The sequence below is a fragment of the Uloborus diversus genome, chromosome 1 (assembly GCF_026930045.1).
Source record: "Uloborus diversus isolate 005 chromosome 1, Udiv.v.3.1, whole genome shotgun sequence".
Classification (NCBI taxonomy): domain Eukaryota; kingdom Metazoa; phylum Arthropoda; class Arachnida; order Araneae; family Uloboridae; genus Uloborus; species Uloborus diversus.
In genome coordinates this window covers 151,278,485-151,296,951 of record NC_072731.1, presented here as the reverse complement: position 1 = coordinate 151,296,951, position 18,467 = coordinate 151,278,485, and the positions used below count along the sequence as shown (strand labels likewise).

The 18,467-nt window shown below is 32.4% G+C and overlaps 1 protein-coding gene across 1 annotated transcript in view; it reads right to left on the bottom strand.

Annotated features, from left to right (window-relative positions):
- LOC129216266 (INO80 complex subunit B-like) overlaps positions 1 to 18,467 on the bottom strand; it is a 75,088-nt gene that overhangs the window by 24,644 nt on the left and 31,977 nt on the right. The window contains exon 2 of the mRNA XM_054850473.1: positions 4,230 to 4,282. Coding sequence (XP_054706448.1) covers positions 4,230 to 4,282 — 53 coding nt within the window. The remainder of the gene's footprint in view (positions 1 to 4,229; positions 4,283 to 18,467) is intronic.

The window sequence follows — 18,467 nt, the reverse complement described above, 5'->3', positions numbered from 1 at the left end:
GTAAGTTCACCACTTGGTTTATTTTTTAAAACTTTTTTCAGCAAATTATTTCATTTTATTATTTATTTATTATTATTATTATTTTTGATAGCTTTCCAAAAATGTTTTTAATGCTTTGATGAGAGACTAGTATTTTACTAACTAAACAGCAATATAAAGCTTATGCTGCTCTTTATTCTCCGAACTTGTTTTTCATTTGTTGTTCTATTAAAGATAGCGTTTTGTACTCTGTTCAATGAAAATAGGTGTCAGTAGAAAAGTTCAAAGTCTTTTCTTTCAGTTGCAATATGTTGTGGCAACACAGGAATTGTGCTAAAAAGAGCAGGCCAGGATCTATATATACATTTTGGTCCCCCTGCAACAAAATATGTAGGGCCCCTCCCTAGTGGCCAGCAGTGTATATTTGTAAAGTGAATAAGTCTTAGTGCTAGTTTTTTATATTTTTTTCTTCAATTTCTAGGGCCATTAGCCCTTTTAAGGATGTGGGCCCCTCGTTCTGTGGGTACGCAGATCTGGGCCTGCTAGTGAGTAAAGTTACATGTTTCTGGTGCAAGAGATTAAGAGATAGGACATTTTAATTTTACCTTTAAGAACTGGGAGAGTCTCGCTTATTGCTCTTTGTGCTATAAGTTGTACAAAAAAGGCTTAAAAAAGAAAGTTAGTTGAACTTGAGATGAAATATTATATTAAAATTAATTGAAAATGGAGAAAGCCAGAAAAAATTAGCCAGTACATATGGAATTTCTAAAATTACAGTGTCTAATATAGCTAAAAACAAGGGAAAAAATAACAAAATTATTTGAATAGTATTTTTAATTATTGTTTCAATTTCAATAATGTTAAACAATGAAAGTGAGTTGAACAGAAAGAATAAGGATGAATTACTCAAAAAATGAATACATGGTGCTAGAAATGGCAAAAAAAAAAAAAAAAAAAAAAACATTACCGCCCTTTATAAGTTGACCACCAAAGTACTGCACTGAGAGTGGTCAACTTACACAGGTTTCACTGTATTTGAGAACTAAGTACATGACTTATATGTTTTAAAGTCATTTTTCCATCCTCAAAATCAACTTTTAATTATTTTCTTTTGGTGTTTTCATATGTTTTTATGCAGTATCTTTGAAGCAAAATCATTTTTCTTAAACATACATGTGAGATATCCAAATTGCGTTACAATCTAGACGCCGATAATTCTGTTCATTTATTCATTATTAAAATTGATCTACATTGTCTTAAACCTTAATAAAAAAAGGTCATTATAATGTTAATTTCTTTAATCCATTGGTATTTTGCATAATTAATACGTTATGCATTGAACATTACAGAAATAACAATAGAAACACAAGTTTGTGATCGTAATGAATGCAATTAAGTAAACAAACCAGCGGCAGATCATAACTCTGCACATTTGGAACATGGTTATTTGTTTTATTACTGGTATTTTGGATAAAATGTTTTCAAATTACGACAATCAATTGACATCTAAACAGCAATTACTAAATAAATAATACTTCAATGTTCTAATATTTAGGTATTTCTTTTATTTGCAAAAAAAATCACCAAGCAAAGCCCGATTGGCGACAACTCACAGTGTACAATAAGCAAAGGGTTACCAGCAGGGAAATCCCGTTTTCGCCAACTGCGTCAGTTTTGGCGACTTTATCACCTGCTCTGGCAGAATGCATGGGTTTTTTTCGCATTCTGTGAAACCTAACAAAATTTTATTATTGAAAGACCAGTATATAAAGTCATTCAAGTACTTCATTAGCCCTCTATTTTTAATTGCAAAATTTAAAAAGATAAAATTTTTATTGGAAAGTTCAAAAATTGTGAAACTTACATTATGATGATGTCCAAAATCTGTTACCTACTGGACAACTATATTCCAAAATCTGTTACCTACAGACGAATTATTAAATTTGCTATTTAACAATTTTTATAAATACCTGCTGTCTATTTATGTTTATATATGATGTTTTAGGTGTACATACTATGCATTACTAAACAAAATTGATGTCAATTTCGAAAATTTTAAAAATTGCTCAGAATTAACTTTTTTGCTTCCACCTTTTGAGAATTACCCATAAGGCCTTCTGATCAGAAAATATCGAGTCCATACTTTGGCTCAGCTGATCTACAACTTTCACCTGGGCACAGTCCAGATTTTTCATTTGTAAGTAGTCTCATAAGGGAGTAGTTATTTTGAAAACTATCAAAAACATCATTGCTGTAACCACAGTTTCAAATGACAACAGCTATTTAAAAATACTACTGGCAGTATTTCACACTTTAGGACTGAATGTGCTGGAACTTCCATTCATAAATATCAATATAATCAGCTCCACAAAGACAGGTTGAGATGAATTATCAGCATTTCCATTTTCCATGTCTTCGACATCATTAAACCATAGCCTTAAGCTCTCAAATATCTTCAAAGTCGCATCACTTTTTGATCTCCATCTCGTAGTGTTTATAGCAGCCAGTCTAACCTCTTTTGGGTTTTGTTTGAGATATATATTGAGCCTTTTGTATGATTCTTTAAGGAAAACTTAAACTTCCTGAAGTAATACTCAGCAAGTTACCGTGAAATACACCGCCAGCTCAGTCAATTCCAGCCAAGGACTGCAGTTTCGTGCTTATTAGCACTCATCAGCCCGGCATAGGAGTGACTGAGCTGGAGGTGGAAAACCTCTTAAGTGCCTAGAGTGCCAAACAAACTGGTAGCTAATACAGAATTAGCACAGACCAGACGAGTGACCGAAATATTGGTTTGGTTCAACTCGAATATTGAAGGCAAGGCAGGTATATTCAGTAAGTTACCTGTATTAGCTATCAGTTTGTTTGGCACTCTAGGCATCCTTAAGAGGATTTCCACCTCCAGCTCAGTCACTCATATGCCGGGCTGATGAGTGCTAATAAGGACGAAACTGCAGTCCTCGGCTGGAATTGACTGAGCTGGCGGTGTATTTCACGTATTTCTGCCTTAGCCCTAGCAATAGGGCTGGTAACTAACTGAATATACCTGCCTTGCCTTCAATATTCAAGTTGAACAGAACCATTGTTTCGGTCACTCGTCTGGTCAGTGCTAATTCTGTATTAGCTACTAGTTTGTTTGGCTCTCTTGGCTTCCTTAAGAGGTTTTCCACCTCCAGTTCAGTCACTCCTATGTCGGGTTGATGAGTGCTAATAAGCATGAAACTGCAGTCCTCGGCTGGAACTGACTCAGCTGGCGGTGTATTTCACGTATTCCTGAAGTAAGCCAAAGAATGAAATAGTTTCTGAGAAATACGGGGCTGAGTCAGTAACCACTAAATTTAAAACTGTGCATAGTAATTTTTGAGTACTTTATAACATGAGTGGAAACACAAATTCAATAAAATGCTAAGAATATCAAAATCTTCTAATACTACTTCATTTTTAAAATCAAGGTTATACATTTGTTGAATTTGTATTTTTTATCAAAAGAATTAGATTATTTTTGTACTTTTAGTGGGAGAAAAGTGAATGTAAAGAATTTGGACAAAACTGTAGGGGGGCTTTAAATACAAACTTTCAGAATGAAGGAATATAAAAAAAAAGGTTGAATTAGCAAAACATTAATGGAATGTTGCCCCTTCAAAAAAGTTGTAATCCTCAACCCACATGAAGTTTGGGGAGAAATCCCCCCCCCCTCCATACTCAGAGGTTTAGCCCCTAATAAGTCATTACAATAGAACCTCATTAATCTAATGGATGACCCAGTTTGTCCCAATCAATGAAAGTATAGATTTAAAAAAAGCTATAAATTGAGACCAGATACATAAACTACTGTACACACTAAAACTCATATTTTTAATTAAAGAGAATGAAATATAAAACTACACAACAGAAGTTTTTTTAAAAAATGAAATATTGCTTACAAAAATACATTATTGCAATAGCTTGCCATATTATATATATCTAAATGAGCGTGCAGATTAAGCTAAGTTCAGTTTAATACTGTCTGGATTAAATGAGGGTTAACTGTATTTTCCTATATTTCTAGCGCAGAATAACATGATGACACAGGAAATATTTTCTTCCATGGATTTTGAATTAAAACACTGATGAAAGATGTTGAATAAAATGATATATTTAATAACTGCACTTGAAACAAAAATATTACAAAAATACAACAATGTTACTAACCACAGAATTACTTCCTTTACATTTTTCACATAAAATTTATAACAAACAAAAATACTCACCAATATTTGCAGATTCATCACTAGATGCTTCATTGATTTCAGACTTGGAAACTCTTAAATAAAACAAAACAACATTGAACACTTCTTTTTGAAGAGAAATTTTCATATAATAAAATACACACGAAGACAAGTAAGTTAGATAATAAATATATTTACTAATAATACCTAAAGCTCAAAGTCTATCTGGATCTCTGTCTGTCTGTCTGGATGTCTGTGATGCACATAGCGCTTAGACCGTTCTGCCATTTTCATGAAATTTGGCACAAAGTTAGTTTGTAGCATGGGGAGTGTGCAGCTCGAATCGATTTTTTGAAAATTCGATTTTGTTCTTTTTCTATTCCAATTTCAAGAAAATTTTACCAAGCAAACTGTCACAACATGGAATAGTAAATTACGGAATTATCATAACGTGGAACCATAACATGGGAGAGCCATTTAACATAGCAAATTGGTGAGAAATTCATCATCTATTATTTGTAAATATGCAGGCGAACCAAATGACCTTTTAATTTTCTACTATGGACAAAGACGTGCGGGTACTACTAGTTACATATATAGTTATTAACTTTATTGAGTACACAACAAGCTGACTGTAAACTTAGAATTGATAAAATGATTTTACATGCCCATTACATGGATGCCAAGGCTGGGTTTTGGACTGTTCAAAACCAATTTAGGACAGGACTATAAATATTAATGAGGTTTAATTAATGAGTATTTGATAATATTTTTCTACAAAATGTTCATTTAAAAAATATTTTACTTAAAAAAATTGCTAATAACTCTATAAAAACTTTCTTATGTAACAGTTGGTAGAGTTATGACTTATGAAAGGAAATTCACAACACTACCAAGACAACTAATTTCAGTTCCATTTACAACTCAATGGAATGTTATTAAATGCATAATATTTAGGGGCAAAAAATACTGTTTTTTGCAAATAAGTTTCACAAGATGCTTTAACAAAAATTATCTTTTATTATGATTAAATATATGCAATCATATTTTAAAACTTGTGCTATTTCGTTTTTTAGTTCATATTTTTAATACATGTAAATACATTCTGCAACACAAAAAATTTTAATTTATTGCATTTAAGTCAATTATTGAACTACATTTTGCACACATGCAAAAATGTCGAAAAATTAGATTACTATTATGATTAAAAAAAATCCTTCATACTAGATGTAACTTTCAATGAAGAATTCAACTTCTGCATAACTAGATTAAAATCAGCTGTATAAAAAGTTACATATATATTTATACAAGAGAAAATGTTCACATTGAATAAATATTATTTAAAAAAAAAACATAACTATTCGGCATTTTCTCACACAATATAGTTTCTCAAAAAATAGTTTTGGACGCATATAAGCTACCTTTACTCCTGTTCGGTCATAGGAAAATTTCAGGCCCTCTCATTGGCTTATTCGAGTGTCAATCAAAGCTTCAAAGACGCCATTGTAATGTTGCTAGTCGTCTTTCGCACTGTGTTTCTTGTTTGTAATCTGCTAAATACGAATAAGCATTTGCAAATGATATCTTTAATTGAATGTTGCTGGCAAAAACAGCATTATTATTTTCAATCAATATCATTCTTTGCAAAACAAATGAAAGTGCCTTTGAGCAACTATGCTTTGAAATAAAAATAGGTGGCGCCATCTTTGGGCAAAAAAATACATGTTTTACGACATTGTTTTGATTTAAATTGAAGTTATTTTAAAAATATTTCTCATGGTAAACTATTTTGTAGATGGAAAAGAGCGAATTCTGCAATTTTTCATATTCTTAATGATATTTAACGCAATTTAAACAGCTCTTCTTAAAGAAATGATTACCATTTAACTTGATAATAAATACTTCTAGTGAATAATTTAATACATAATAATTTCTAATATAATTTTCTCTTGCACCAATTTATTTCTAGCTAATTTCTATTGAATATGAGTTAGCATTCAAGAATAAGACTTCCAATTGAATTTTGAGTGAGTCTGGCAAACATATCCTTCTTGTTTCCATCTCATTTCATAACTCATAAAATAAAAAAATGCTCTGCTTTTTTTTAAAAAAAACCTGTAAAATATATAATTAAAAACGAATTAAAGCATTATCTTTAAGCAAAAAATGGCGCTTTTGAAGAAGGAGCTATTGGAGTTTAATTTAACTCATTTGTCAACTAATTCTCAATGTAATTTTTTTTTAATTAAACAGCAAATTCTTTATCTTTTAATATTCCTCATAATATTTAAAGTTATTTAAAAAGGAATAGGTAATTTAAACTCTTGAATGAAATAAGTGAAAATAACATTAAAAAGCAATGTTTCTTAATGTAAAATTATATATATATATATGTTATTTCAAGTCAAACTTTCAGAAATCGCACCGTTTGTTACCTTAAATTCATTAATTATTAATTTAAAAAAAATTATCACACACAGTTGATGAGGCAATTCAAGAGAATTTCATGCAGTTTCATTTACTATTTAACTAAAATGCATTTGGGAGAAAAAAAGTTTCACTAAATTCTAAAATTTGAAAACTCAACCATTTTTGAGACAATATTGAAATCAATATATGACTTTTAATGTATTGTAATAAAAAATACAGCGAAATTTTTTAGACTGACCCATGAAAAGAACTGCAGCTGTTAAATATTTTCAGCAAAATTAGCAAAAAAGTTTTCCTTATTTTTTTGCTGTACTGCTGATAAGACCTTCGTGGTTTCATGAATAGTTCTGAAACCAGTGGCGGATCAACAAACAGGCGCTTGAGGCGCTAGCTGGGGCCTCCAGCAAAGCAAGGGGCCTCGGAGCCGCGTCACTTCCTCAAAGATGGAAAGTCAAAATTTTGAGTGGAAAATGCTCAAAACTCCTGGAAATTGACAGTTAGTCATGGATTTTAGGCGGGGGTTGATTGCTCCCAATAGGGCCTCCTGCGTCTAAAGGGGCCCCAGGCTTCAGCTGTCTTCGTTTGAATTTTTCTGGGAGAAAAGACTTTCTTTTAAGAATTTGCCATGGAAAGTCATAATTTTGAGTGGAAAATGCTCAAAGCTCATGGAATTGACAGTTAGTCATGGATTTTAGGTGCCAGCTGATTGCTCTCAATAGGGTCCCCCTACGTCTAAAGGGGCCCCAGGATTCAGCTGCCTTTATTTGAATTTTTTTGGGAGAAAAAATCCTCTTTTGAGAATTTTCCATGGAAAGTCATAATTTTGAGTGAAGAATGCTCAAAACCCATGAAATTGACAGTTAGTCATGGATTTTAGGCGCGGGCTGATTGCTCCCAATAGGGCCATCTGCGCAGGGGCGGATCCAGACTATGGATTTGGAAGGGGAACTTTTTTAGCAGTTTATGTTTATGGGGGGAAGGGGGGATATGAAATTACTCATTAAAAAATAACCATAGAAATTGAATTTTACAACTTATCCTCTGAATCTTTACGCTTCTTATAAAAAACATTTTTGCTTTACAAATTTGGCAAGTATAATTTTCAAAAAATATTTTCAAAAACTGTTATTTTCATTGTTATACTTATATATTTTTTTTAATTCTAAAATTTTCCCCAGCTGACAATGGGGGTCCGGGGGTTCCCCCCCCCCCCGAAACGTTTTGAAATTATAGCCGTAAGAACGCAGTTTTAAACTTCATCTGATGATGTTACGGGGAGGAAAGGTTCGAGGAGCTTTCTGCGGAAATTTTTAGAAATTGAAGTTTTAAAATGCGATTATAGGCGATATTTATTGACGGTAAGGTAAGAGGCGGGATTTTTGGGGGCTGCCCCAGTTCGATTTTTTTGTAAAATAGATCGAAATCGATCACCACACCGCCCAATTTTTCAAAATTGAAGTTTCTAAATGCAGGTACAGACATTTGATGATGTTACGAGCAATGGGGTTCTGGGGCTCTTACCAAAAAATGTTTCGAAGTTGAAGTCCTAGGAAACGAAGTTTTTAAGCGATATTCAGTGACGAATGATTTAAATGCTCTCCCTTTAAAATTTATCGAAATTGTAATTTTTTCATTTTTAGGTTTCCTACGAGAGCATTCGGGCCTTTGTCCGGAAATTTTTCGTAATTAATGTCTTAAAAACGTGACTGCAGACTATATTTGATAACATTAGGGTTTCGACAATTTTTTTAATTTGAAGCTTCAAAAAAGCAATATTAAACGATTCTCGATGTTTTTAGAATGCAAGGTGTTAGGTAGTTATCCCCTGGAATTTTTTCGAAATTCAAGCCCCGAAAACAAGTTTTGAGACACTATTTAAAGGCTTCTGCGGGGAAAAGGGGGCTTCCCAATTATGAAGACTTTCTCATTTTTAGCTTTATATATGCTTTAAATATATCACACACTTTTGCTATGTAGCTCTGCTGGTGGATAAACAGTTCCCTGCCTTCTTGTATGAACTCTACGCCTAACAATTTTTTCGTTTTTCCCATTTCTTTGATATCATAATGCAATTTCAATTTACTTAAAACATGATTTATATGATTTTGATACTTTCCAAAAATTATGTCATCAACATACATTAATAAAACAATTTCACTATTATAGGTATAAACACAATTACAACTAGTCAATTTTTTAAAGTTCAGGCCTTCTAAAACACTATCAATTTCAAAAAAACAGTTACGACCTGATTGGTGTAACCCATATAGTGTTTTTTCTAGTTTACAGACATAATTTGGATGGTATGGATCAATAAATCCTTCAGGCTGGCGCATAAAAATTTGTTCGTTTAAATCAGCGTATAAATATGCATTTTTTACATCAACTTGAAAATGCGACCAACCCAACAAGCATACAAAAATTGCAAAAAATGCTCTGACAAGAGAAAAACTAATAACTGGGCTAAAAACTTGAGAATCGGATTCTGGGTATTCCTGGCGGTTTCCCTGAGCAACAAGTCTAGCCTTATATCTCACCACTTCATTTTTATCGTTTGTTTTAAGGTCATACACCCATCTGTTTCCTAACACCTTTTTATTTTTCTGGGGTGGTACCAATGACCAGACCTTTCTTTGGCGGATTACATTCATTTCATCAGTCATCGCTTGTTGCCAGTTCTCCCTCTCAGGAGTCCTCAAACTTTGCTTGTAATTATTTGGAATGATAATTTCTGAAATGTTAGCTTCTAAGAGATTTATTGTTTCTTCATCCCCCCTATCTGAATTTAAGTTAACAACTGGACCTGATTCATTATTTTTGGTGGAAAAATCGAAAACATCTTGATCAAATTCTATATTATGGGAATTGCAGTAATTTTTTACATCATTTTTAGACCTTAATTTGACATCCTCGCCTTCAATCAAATAGTAAATGTCCAAGCGAGTATCATTTTTTCTTTGAACTGCTTTTCTCACCCATGGAATTTCACGACAAGATGTCCAAGATTTTGTAGGGGTAGTTTTAATTTCTTCCTCCTCGATATCCATTTCGCTTAAAAGTCTTATATCAGTAAAACTGTCTCCCCCTTCCCGGCTAACTTCTTGTTTATTTTTCCCCAAATTTGGGATTCATCAAATCTAATATTGATTGTTTCCTCTACTTCCCGGGTTTCGGGGTTCCAAATCCTATAGCCCTTAGTGTTTATGGCATAACCGATCATTACCCCTTGATATGCCCTCATGTCTAATTTTTTCAATTTCTATTTTGGCTGACCTACGTAGGCTATACATCCCAAAATTCTTAAATGTTTAACCGATGACTTTCTGCCACAATACAACTCAAAAGGAGTCTTCTCTCTTCCTGTTACAACAGTGCTATTTCTAACGTAATTGAAACATAAGGCCGCTTCTGCCCAAAAACAGTCTGGTAAATTTGATTCCCTGAGGAGGGTCCTTACCCCGTTCATTAAGGTTAAGTTGTATCTCTCTGCTATTCCATTCATTTCAGGACTAAAAGTGTTTGTTCTCTGTATGTTAATACCCTGGTTCCTAAGGTAATTTTCAAAACGGGCATTTTTAAATTCTTTACCGTTATCTGAACGGATTTCTTTAATTTTTTTCCCAGTAAACCTTTCAGCCCTTTTCTGGAACCTTACAAAATATTCAAACACTTCGTCCTTCGATTTCAGGAAATATACAACAGATTTACGAGAAAAATCATCAATTAAACACAAAATATATTTCAAGCGCCCCAAAGATGGAGTGTTTACAGGCCCCATTAAATCCATATGAATTAGTCCCAATGGGGTACGAGATTGAATCCCCCGAACCAGTTTGAAAGAAACCCAGCGGTTTTTGGCTAATTTACAAGGCTCACAACTTGGAGCATTCTTATTCTTTATAGCTAGTCCATACACATGTTTTTCTGTTTTTACTATATCTTCATTATTTTCATGACAAAACCGCTTATGCCAAACTTCCAGATTCAAGGGACTCAATCTTTCCCCATTGACCTGATTAGAATTTTCAAAAATTTTACAATTTGAAACTGAAGGCTTGGGTTCTTTAAAAACATATGAAAAAGGTTTTACATAATACAAATTATCCTTTAAAAATGCATCAAAAGCTTTTCTCCCCCTTTTAAACACTGATAATTTACCATTTGAACAAGAAAAATTGAACCCATGTTTATCTATGCAAGGACCAGACATTAGATTCCGTCTTAAACCAGGAGCATAAAATACATCATTCAAGGTTATCTCAATAATTTTTCCATTTACTTTAACATTAAAACTGATTTTACCAATTCCCTCTATTTGGCTCTGTACTCCGCCTACTGCTACTTCCATTTGAACATCTTTTACTTCATTTAGTTCAAAGAACAACTTTTTGTTCCCACAAAAATGAGCAGTGGCCCCAGTATCTACTGCAAATCCCTCATTTTGATCGCTTTTACTGGCTTCTAAAACCTCATGGTTTGTTTTAATAGTACAGAAAAAAACAAATTTCTCATTTCTACCATTTTTATGTCCTGAATTAGCTTTATCATTTTCTTTCCTTGAAAAATTTCTACTTTTATTTTTACTTCTATGCCAACATTGACTTGCCAAATTGTCCGGGCTTCTTGCATAGAAAACATGTTTTCTGTTTAAACTTCCCCCCTGAGGATTCTCCATATCTTGAGGTGGCACTCATCACCACTGATTTGCCCTTGTCATTATCCCCATTATTAAGGTACTTAATACGTAATTCTTCAGTTAACATTTCTGTTAAGACATTTGAAAATGTGAATTTTTTTTCTTCCCAACGGTATATATTTTGTACAATTCCCCGAAAATCCTCAGATAAATTTCTAATAAGTTGAAAACTTTGTAACTTTTCATCCATTACATAATTACTTTCTTGTAATTGTTTTAAAATTATCCTTAACCTTGATGCAAACATCCCAATACTTTCGTTTTCTAGGATTCTACATGAAAAAAATTCTTCCCATAAACTAGCAACTCTGGCCAGGGATGAGGGTTCAAAATTTTGTTTGAGAGTTTCCCAAACGACCTGGGGATCTTCAATTTCAAATATTAATTGTTTAAGTTCATCATTTATATTTAAATAAATCAATGACAAAGCCTGATTGGCTTTCTTTTTGTTTTCGGGCACTTCCCGATTTAATGTTTTATCTTTTGTTATTTCCCACAGGTCCCTCTCTATAAGAATCATTTTCATATCCCTTGACCATGTTGACCAGTTTTGATTATTTAACTTTTTAATACTTCTATAATCTTTTTCCATTTTTTAAATTTATACTCAAAATACCAAGACACAGAGGTATTTACCATGAACTCTGCTACCAAATGTAAGGAGGGAAAAACTAATTAAAGTTCTTGGTGGACCTCACAAATGTGTCTTGGTAGAGTCAAATTAGAAAGCATATTTAAATAAATCATTAACATTTATAAGTACTAAAATAAACCTTTTTAAAAAGAAAAAATGGTTCTTAAAAATATATTATTCTTGTAGAATCCTATCCAGCAATAATAAAAATATTGCAGCGAACATGAACAATAAATAAAATAGTTATACTACAGGTGCTCCTAAAAAACTTCATCTTGATAATGGAAAAACAGTCCAGCGATCTCGAATTGTCTTCCGTCAGTTGATTCCAAACGAAGTCTTGAAACATCCACGTAAAGCCAGCCGGCTCAATTCATTTGGCATGTAGATCAAGTGGAACGCGATTCTATCATCAACAGGACGTTAGATCCAAGGGCTGGTAGCCCACTACAACAACTTATGCCGGAGGAGACATCCTGGTAATGGTAGCAGGAGAGAGAGAGAGATCGATGGACAGATGTCCACCGCTTAAATACTGCTTCGATGATGTTCCACACAATTTACATATTCTTTGTTGCAAGTTCGATGAAATTCACTAAGAAAACTCAAAAAAATATTTTTGGCAACACTTAATTTTGTTGAAACCGTTACATTGACGGACAAGATTTTTTTTCACTTTGATTTTTAACTGAATCGTCAATCAAGCACCGTGCGGTTTGTTTACGTTTCTCTTACTACGCATGCAGGAAAGAACGAAAGTTTTGGGACTGTATTTAATTAGTGCAGCGTCAAGACATGGAGAGTCCCCTCACATAAAAAATAGGTAAGTATTATTAATATCATTTCCCCAATACTGGAAAGTCAAGAAAACAAATAAAAAAAATATCAAATATTTTGACAAGTAAAGAACCTCAAGATATATTTGTAGAGGTGAAAGTATTTTTTGATATAGGATGTTTTTCAAAAAGAGCATATCTTTACAAAGAGTTTCTAAGAAAGCATATAATACATTGAGTTACTAAAATGTGTTTCTAGTACAAGGAGTCAATGAACACTTACTAGCTAAACATTAAAATATAACATGAGCATTACAATTTATGTAAAATAACATGGAATTTACGCGTAAAAATTGCGCAGTCTCAACACTGTACCGGCATCTCATACAAGATGCACAATCATAACATAGACTACGCAATTTTGACATATTTAACCCATATGAAGAGACTACTTCTTTAGTTAAAGAAAATAGTTATTCTAAATCAGTTTTTTCTGTTCTGAAAATGCAGGCAAATGATTTTCTAAGTTATCTTAAATGAATTAACCATTTTTTATTATTCTGAGTGAAAAATTTGGGAGTGCAACCGCCCCTCTCACCCCCCTCCTATTTGCCGCCTCTGGCCTCAGACGATTTGTAACTATGACTACGAAAATTTTGCTCTCTAAATAAATAATAAAAACAGCCATCGTCATGGTAATCTGAAAAATCAGAGCAACATCAACTTTGGTCAAGTGAATAATCAATAAGGAATTCGTGATTGCTTGGGAAAAAAAAACTCAAATGAATGAAATTACTCTAGAAATATTTAAAGGAGCGTAATTCGGAGAAGATTGCCATACTTTATTTACATTAACTAAATCAAATTTACTTTTAGTATCTCACTCGAATAAAATATTTTGTGAGAATCTTCTTTCAAAACAACCCTTAAAAACTTCATTTCGCTTATTACTTCAGTGCAACAGTTTATTCTTTCTTGTATCTACTTGACCCACGTTGAGTATAGTTAATAAATTTCGAGAAGAAATTTAAGATTTTATTATTGCGAATACATTATCTCTACAAAGGTTTGAAATCATTATTTAATAGGAAAATAGTGCTTGCATTCGATGAAATTTTGATTTGGTACGTAACCTTCGTAACGAAAAATATAAAATAACAAACATAACAAAAATCAAAATGTAAAATGTGTCTAAACTATAACCGGTCTAGCCTATTAAGTTATCCTTTAAGTATGGATTTCATTATACTGTACAATTTTCAAGCAAGAAACAAAAGCAAATCTCTCACGAAGGTTTTCATCAGATTTTAAATATCCCGTAAAGTTTGTCTACTGTTGTATATTTGAAACTATACAGTTTCGAAAATTGGAAGGGGGGGGGAGGAATTGATCTCTATATATTGTTTTGAAAAAAAATCGATTAAAGGCAGTCCCTGAGCTCCATCTCTTACCCTAACATCAATAAATATGGCCTATAATCGTGTTTTTAAGACTTCAATTTCAACAACTTTCCGCTGAGATCCCTGCACCCAGGACCGGATATATAAATTTTGGATCCCCTACAACAAAATTTGTAGGGCCTCAGAGGCCAGCAGTGTATATTTGTAACGTTAATAAGTCTTAGTGCTAGATTTTTTTCAGTTTTTTCTTCAATTTCTTAGGCCGTAGTTGGGCCGCAAAAAGGCCAGGTGCACCCCCCGCACTACGGGGTCTGCGGGTGAGCAGATCCGGACTTGAATGCAACTGCACCTTTGTGCCCCCTAATATCAGCAAAGAAAGTCTAAAACTGCGTTTTTAAAACTACGAGTCTAAAATTTTTCCCGGGGCAGAACCCCCTGGACCCCCCCCCCCTCTCCTTATTTTCCCTATCCAATTAAAGGTTTTCTTCCTCCTCTCTCTTTTTTTCTGGCCAAATGAAAAAACCTCCTGTCCCTAAAAAATTTTTCTCTCTGGTTGCGCCACTGAATTATGCGCATTGAAAAACAGGGGAAAGCTGGGATTTTGCTAGATGGTCTGAATTCGGGGTTTGGATCTCACACCCTGCACTATCTAAATTACCAAAAAACAAAGACAAAATTTTTTGCAGTCAAGTTTTTTTGTCAGAAATATCATTGTTTTTCCTTTTTAAATAAGAACAATTACCCCCCCCCCCCCCCCAAAGCTTGTTGATTCAAAAAAATATTTAAAAAAATGATTTTCTGCATTGTAAATATAGGAAACCATATCACTTTCGTTGTGTCAATTAAAGGGGGCCTCCGGACAGGTTGTGCCTGGGGCCTCAAAATCGCATGATCCGCCACTGTCTGAAACAATTTGAATGTAATCATTCAAATACATTAAATATCATACATTCATTGAGAAAACTTTAGAGTATTTAAAAAAATTGAATTTAATGAAGGTGGAAGCCTTTCTTTTTTAAATACAGACATCTCAATAGTTTTAGAATTTTATAAAGAGTACACATCGACTGTTTAGAATTTAATTCAGGATTATGAATTTAACCAGTGAAGACACACATAAAGCAATCCAACCAATGAACGATAAGATAAACAAAATATAGACAAAAAAAAAACGGATTAACATAAAAAAAATGGACAACCTGTTAGAGAGCTTTATAAAGCTTTTGACCAATAACGATATATTTTGTTCAGCTGACTTTATCCAATAGTAGTGCGCGAACAGCTGATTCTTTTATACATAATCTTTGAAGTAAAGGATTAGTTTTTTTTTTTTTTTTTGTAAAGAAGGAAATTTTTGCAAATCAAAAAGGAACTTTTTCCAGATGCACTCACTACTCAATTAAAGGTCTTATTCTTGAATGCTAACTCATATTCAATAGAAATTAGCTAGAAATAAATTGGCACAAGAGAAAATTATATTAGAAATTATTAAGTATTAAATTATTCACTAAAAGTCAGGGTTGGGTTTTGGACTGTCCAAAACTGGTTTAGGACAGCACAGATTGTTTTTACCGTCTAAAACTGTCCAAAAGTGTCTGAAACTGTCTTAAACTTTCCAAAACTACGTTAAAGTTAAAGGGGTGTAATCTAAACAATTTGTATACACTGCAATATTCATGATGCATAAATAAAGATATTAATGAAGTTTAATGAATGAGTATTTGATAATATTTTTATTCGAAATGTTCATTTAAAAAACATTTTACTTAAAAAAAAATTGCCAGTAACTATCACAGAAAAACTTTTGGTAGAGTTATGAAACGAAATTAACCAAGACAACTAATTTCAGTTCCATTCATAACGCAAAGGAATGTTATTAAATGTACAATATTTAGGTGCAAAAAAAAAAAGTTATTTTTTAAATGGTTTTTGCAAATAAGTTTTGCATGATGTTTTAACAAAAATTATTTTTTAAATCTTAGATTAAAGAACAAGAAATCGATGATTAAACACTTATATTATAAAACTTGTGCTATTCTTTTTTTAGTTCATATTTTTAATATAATATTCTGTAACTGCAAAAAAATGTAATTTATTGCATTTAAGTCAATTATTGCACTATATTTTGAACACTTTCTTTTGCACACATGCATAAATGTCGAAACATTTGGTTTATGCCAAAAAAAAAAACCCTCCTGCATACAAATTGAAATTTTTAATGAACAATTTAATTTCTCTACTTTAACTAGATTAAAATCAGCTGCATAAATAAGTTACATATATATTTATACCTGAATGTTCACATTGAATAAATATATTAAATAGTCAACATAATAATTTTGACACTTTTTTGTTCTGTTTCTGATATTTTCTCACAAAATATAGTTTCTCAAAAAATAGTTTTGGACATTTTTGGACACAAGGGTTTTTGAACAGGATGGTAAAAACCTTGCCGACCCTACTTTCATTTGCACATATCATAAACATAGAGAAATTTTGTTACTATTATCAAAAATAAATAAACTTATGCATGCAAATTGAAATTTTTATCAAGAATTCAACTTCTATGCAGCTAGATTAAAATCAGCTGCATAAGTAAGTTGAATGTTTTCATTGAATAAATGTTCAATATAAAACATTTACTTTGATACATTTTTATTCTGTTTTTTGATGTTTTCTCACACAATACTATTTTTCTTAAAATATAGTTTTTGACACTTTCGGACAGTTTTGGACAGGACGGTAAAAACCAGGGTTTTTACCATGGTTTTTACTGTAGTGTCCAAAACCTTGCCAACCCTGCTAGAAGTATTTATTATTAAGTTAAATGGTAATCATTTCTTTAAGAATAGCTGTTTAAATTGCATTAAATACCATTAAGAACATGAAAAAATTGCAGAATTCGCTCTTTTCCATCTACAAAATAATTTACCATGAGAATTTTTTTTTAAATAACTTCAATTTAAATCAAAACAATGTCGTAAAATATGCATTTTTTGCCCAAAGATGGCGCCACCTATTTTTTTTTAAAGCACAGTTGCTCAAAGGCAGCTTTTATTTGTTTTGCAAGGAATGAAATTGATTGGAAATAATAATGCTGTTTTTGCCAGCAACATTCAATTAAAGATATCATTTGCAAATGCTTATTTGTATTTAGCAGATTACAAACAAGAAACACGGTGCGAAAGACTAGCAACATTACAATGGCATCTTTGAAGCTTTGATTGACACTCGAATAAGCCAATGAGAAGGACTGAAATTTTCCTATGACGAAACAGGAGTAAAGGTAGCTTATATGCGTTTTGGACACTTTCAGACAGTTTTGGACAAAAGGGTTTTGAACAGGATGGTAAAAACATTGCCAACCCTGCTTTCGATTACACACATGCATAAATATAGGGAAATTTGGTCAGTCAGAATTAACAAAAGAAAAAAAAAACTCAAGCATACAGATTGAAATTTTTAATCAAGAACTCAACTTCTGTGCAACTAGATTAAAATCAGTTGCATAAATAAGTTGAATGTTCACCATTGAATAAATATTCAATATGAAACATAACTTTGATACATTTTAGCCTGTTTCTGATCAAACAAAAATGCTTACCAATATTTGCAGATTCATCACTAGATGCCTCATTAATTTCATACTTGGAAACTTTTAAATAAAAAAAAAAACAACATCGAGAGAAATTTTTATATAATTCTCTTCAAAAACAGAATAAACTGTATCAAAGTAATGTTTTTGAATATTTATTCAATGGCGAACATTCAACTTAATCATAAAATTCAATTTCTCTAAAAATATATAGTTTCAGACAGGACGCAAAAACAGGGGCATAGCTAAGGGGGGGTTGGGGACAACCCCCCCCCCCCCCCCCCGAAACGTTAGTCTCAAAAAAAAAGAGAAAAAGAAAAGGGAAGAGAAAGAAAGAAAAGAAAAAGAAAAAAATCAAAACGACTTTTTTCTGAATAACAAAGGTCAAAAATTTACTTTGTTCCCCCCCCCCCAATGCCATTGAAAATCTGCTCCATGTGTGACCCTCAAGCATACAGACGCCTCTCTCTACTGAGACAATTTTTTGATAATTGAGTGAAATTTGACACTTTTCTTTAGAAATAAGATTGATTTGTTAAATCCACGTATATGCAGCCTTTCTTTGTCATAGATTCTGCAAATTGTTAAATATGTTTAATTTTATGAGCCGCGCAGTGGGAATATTGCATACAGTCGAATCTGTACATTTCGAATTTCACATTAAAGAAAAAAATCGAGATAAAGAGGTTTTGAAATACGGGGGGCTTTAAGAAACTTTTTATAGAAATTTGAAATATGATGGTGAAAAT